This window comes from Vicia villosa, unplaced genomic scaffold, assembly GCF_029867415.1.
Source record: "Vicia villosa cultivar HV-30 ecotype Madison, WI unplaced genomic scaffold, Vvil1.0 ctg.000101F_1_1_3, whole genome shotgun sequence".
In the NCBI taxonomy this organism is placed as follows: domain Eukaryota; kingdom Viridiplantae; phylum Streptophyta; class Magnoliopsida; order Fabales; family Fabaceae; genus Vicia; species Vicia villosa.
In genome coordinates, this window is record NW_026705013.1 from 19,388 (window position 1) to 22,092 (window position 2,705).

Here is a 2,705-nt window from a genome sequence, read left to right on the forward strand (position 1 = left end):
ATTAGGAATCACTCAAAAATATGTGAAGGACCATTATAATAGTCAAAGTGCAATTCATTTGATTTACCATCAAGTGTATCTTAAGAAGATAAAAACATAGAAACATATGTTTACACTTTATTAGAGGCATGATTGACTCGAAGGAGGTTGTGAAAGTTGCTTCAGAAGGCAATATGGTGAATATGTTCACCATGTCATCACCTTAGGTCAAGATTCAAGTATTGCTTAGGTTTGGTCAATTTTATTGAAGAGTAATTCAGATTTGGAAAGTAGCAAGGTGGTTGATGATTAAATTGACATTGACATCGATTTGAAGGCAATATGGAGATTTGTAGAGTTTTGCCTTAAAATCATCACAAGAGTTGAAGTTTTTGGTTTAGCCAAAAACACTAAACATTTCTGACAAATTGTCTTAAAATCTATGTCATTTTAAAGCTTTTTTTTCAAAGGAAATTGGCTTTCTAGTGAGAGGGATTTAGAGAAAGATAGAAAAAAATCTTAACGATTTGAAATCATAATAATCAGAAGTGTAAGCAAATCAACATACATAAATTGTTAATACAAATCCCATTTTTATTCATTTTTTTTTTAATTTAATACGTTAAAATGTCTATTTGACATATAATAAAAATGGATTTATATAGTACTAATATTTTAATGAAATAAGGGAGTAAGTCACACCTATTCCAAAGATAGTTGTATGACCCAACCTCATTAATTAAAGTCTCTTATTTTATTCCCTAGTCAAACTAACTTCACTCTCACTTCAACACATACACATAATACAAAGATAACAACCACACAAACCACCTATCAAACCCCTTCACACCAATTCCAAACCTTTCTTCAAAACTCTCCCACCCTTTTCCTCATTCTCCACAATGCAATCCCAATCCAACTCACCCATCACACCAAAACCAATGACCTCCCTCACTCAAATCTTCCAAAACATTTTCTCAGATAACAGCAACATCATGCTTGCTGCCATCATTTCTTTACTACTAGTCATCCTCTTTGTCCTCCTTCTCCATCTCTATGCCAAATGGTTCCTTGCTCAAGCACATTCTCAAGCTCAAGCTCGCCGCCGCCGTCGCCGGAGAACAACTGTAACTGTCTCTGATGTCCTTGGCCCTGCCAGGTTCCATCACTTCCATACCTTCAACATTGAAGACTCACCTCTTTCCAGTTCACACACTAAAGGTCTTGACTCTTCCATCATTGCTTCTATTCCTTTGTTTGTTTACACACAAAAGAATGAAAGTGAACAAGAGGAGAAACTCGAGTGTGTGATTTGTTTGAGTGGCTTTGAGAACGGTGAAATGGGAAGGTGTTTGCAGAAATGTGGACATGGTTTTCATGTGGAGTGTATTGATATGTGGTTGAGTTCGCATTCTAATTGTCCTATTTGTAGAGGTTCAATTGTTGTTTTGGAGAAGGATGATTCTTCAGGTGTTGTTGATGATTCTTGTTCTGTTGAAATTGTGATTGAGGGAAGTTCCACCTCTGAGATTAGAGAGAGTGAACAAGGGAATGATAATATTGATAATGGAATTGGAAGGGTAAGTGATTCTGTTTCAGATCAAACTTCTTCTTCGTTGTTTGGTTGTTCTTTGAAGACAGTTTTCAACAAAGTTTTCACATCTTCCAATGTTAATGTTGTTGAATCACAATCTTGAGATATCACATACATGATCTTGTCACTATTCAACATCTATAAATTTTGTGTATATTACTAAGAATATTCCAATGTTATTTGTTTTACTAAGTCTAAATTCAACTATGAAGTACACATAATTAAAAGTTACTTACTTATTTTTGAGCATTTAGTTAGTAAATTGTTTTTTATTTATTTTGATTTCCGACTCAAAATCGACTAATTTAAAAGAATCATTCTTACTGTTTACTAGTAGGCCACTATTGAAATTTAAAATTTGAACATAAAATTAAGGATGACAAATGAGCCGCTTTGTCTGTACTTTTAGCATCCTGGATTAAGATTTTAGACTCGCATCCTTTAAGGTGTTGGCTCTGCCTATTCCAATTTTTTTTAGAGATTTAAACTTTGAACATAAAATTAACGGTGGCAAAATGAGTTGTTTTATCCGTATTTTTTCACAAAGCATAGATTTTAGACCTGTAGTCTTTAAGATATTGCCTCCGTCCTACCCTTTTTTAGTCGGTTCAAACATTAATCTGAGCTTCGTAATTTTTAGGTTGAACATGTGCATTGTCCGATAAGCCATCCCGTCCCGCCTTCATATTTTTTTTAGATCAGGACAAGATTTTTAGACCAAACTCTCAACTATATATGTCTAACCTTATTCTATTTTTTTTTTTTGCGAGACAAATTTAAATATGTCTTGCCTATTCTCATGACTAAAGCCTTCAAATGTTTGTGTTGGGAAAAGGAGTGGGTTGGGAAGGGTGGTACCTGCTCACGCATGATGCAGCAGCTGATTTAACTGTTGAGAAAAAATCTTTTCACAAAAACAGAATCTATAACACAAGTTTCCGAGCAGCAGCACTAGTATAAACCTGATTTGTAATAATTATGATAAGAGCTAGAAAGTGGAAACTGTTACTGTATGAGAAAAGACAAAAGAGAGAGTACTTACTTATTTTGTAGCAGTTGATGTATTGGTCACTGGAATGACATGATACGCTTTTAACGGCAATTGATTGATAGTTTCTGAGATCTGAAACTT

The 2,705-nt window shown here is 34.2% G+C and overlaps 1 protein-coding gene across 1 annotated transcript; it reads left to right on the top strand.

Annotated features, from left to right (window-relative positions):
- The first annotated feature begins 719 nt into the window (after nucleotides 1-719).
- On the top strand, nucleotides 720-1,808 carry LOC131624082 (RING-H2 finger protein ATL63-like). The gene has a single exon (XM_058895069.1). The coding sequence runs from the start codon at nucleotides 882-884 to the stop codon at nucleotides 1,674-1,676; it is 795 nt and encodes a 264-aa protein (XP_058751052.1). The 5' UTR covers nucleotides 720-881; the 3' UTR covers nucleotides 1,677-1,808.
- The last annotated feature ends 897 nt before the right edge of the window (nucleotides 1,809-2,705 follow it).

What these genes read in the sequence shown, in the direction of transcription:
- LOC131624082 (XM_058895069.1), top strand. Translation starts at nt 882, where the DNA reads ATGCAATCCCAATCCAACTCACCCATCACACCAAAACCAATGACCTCC.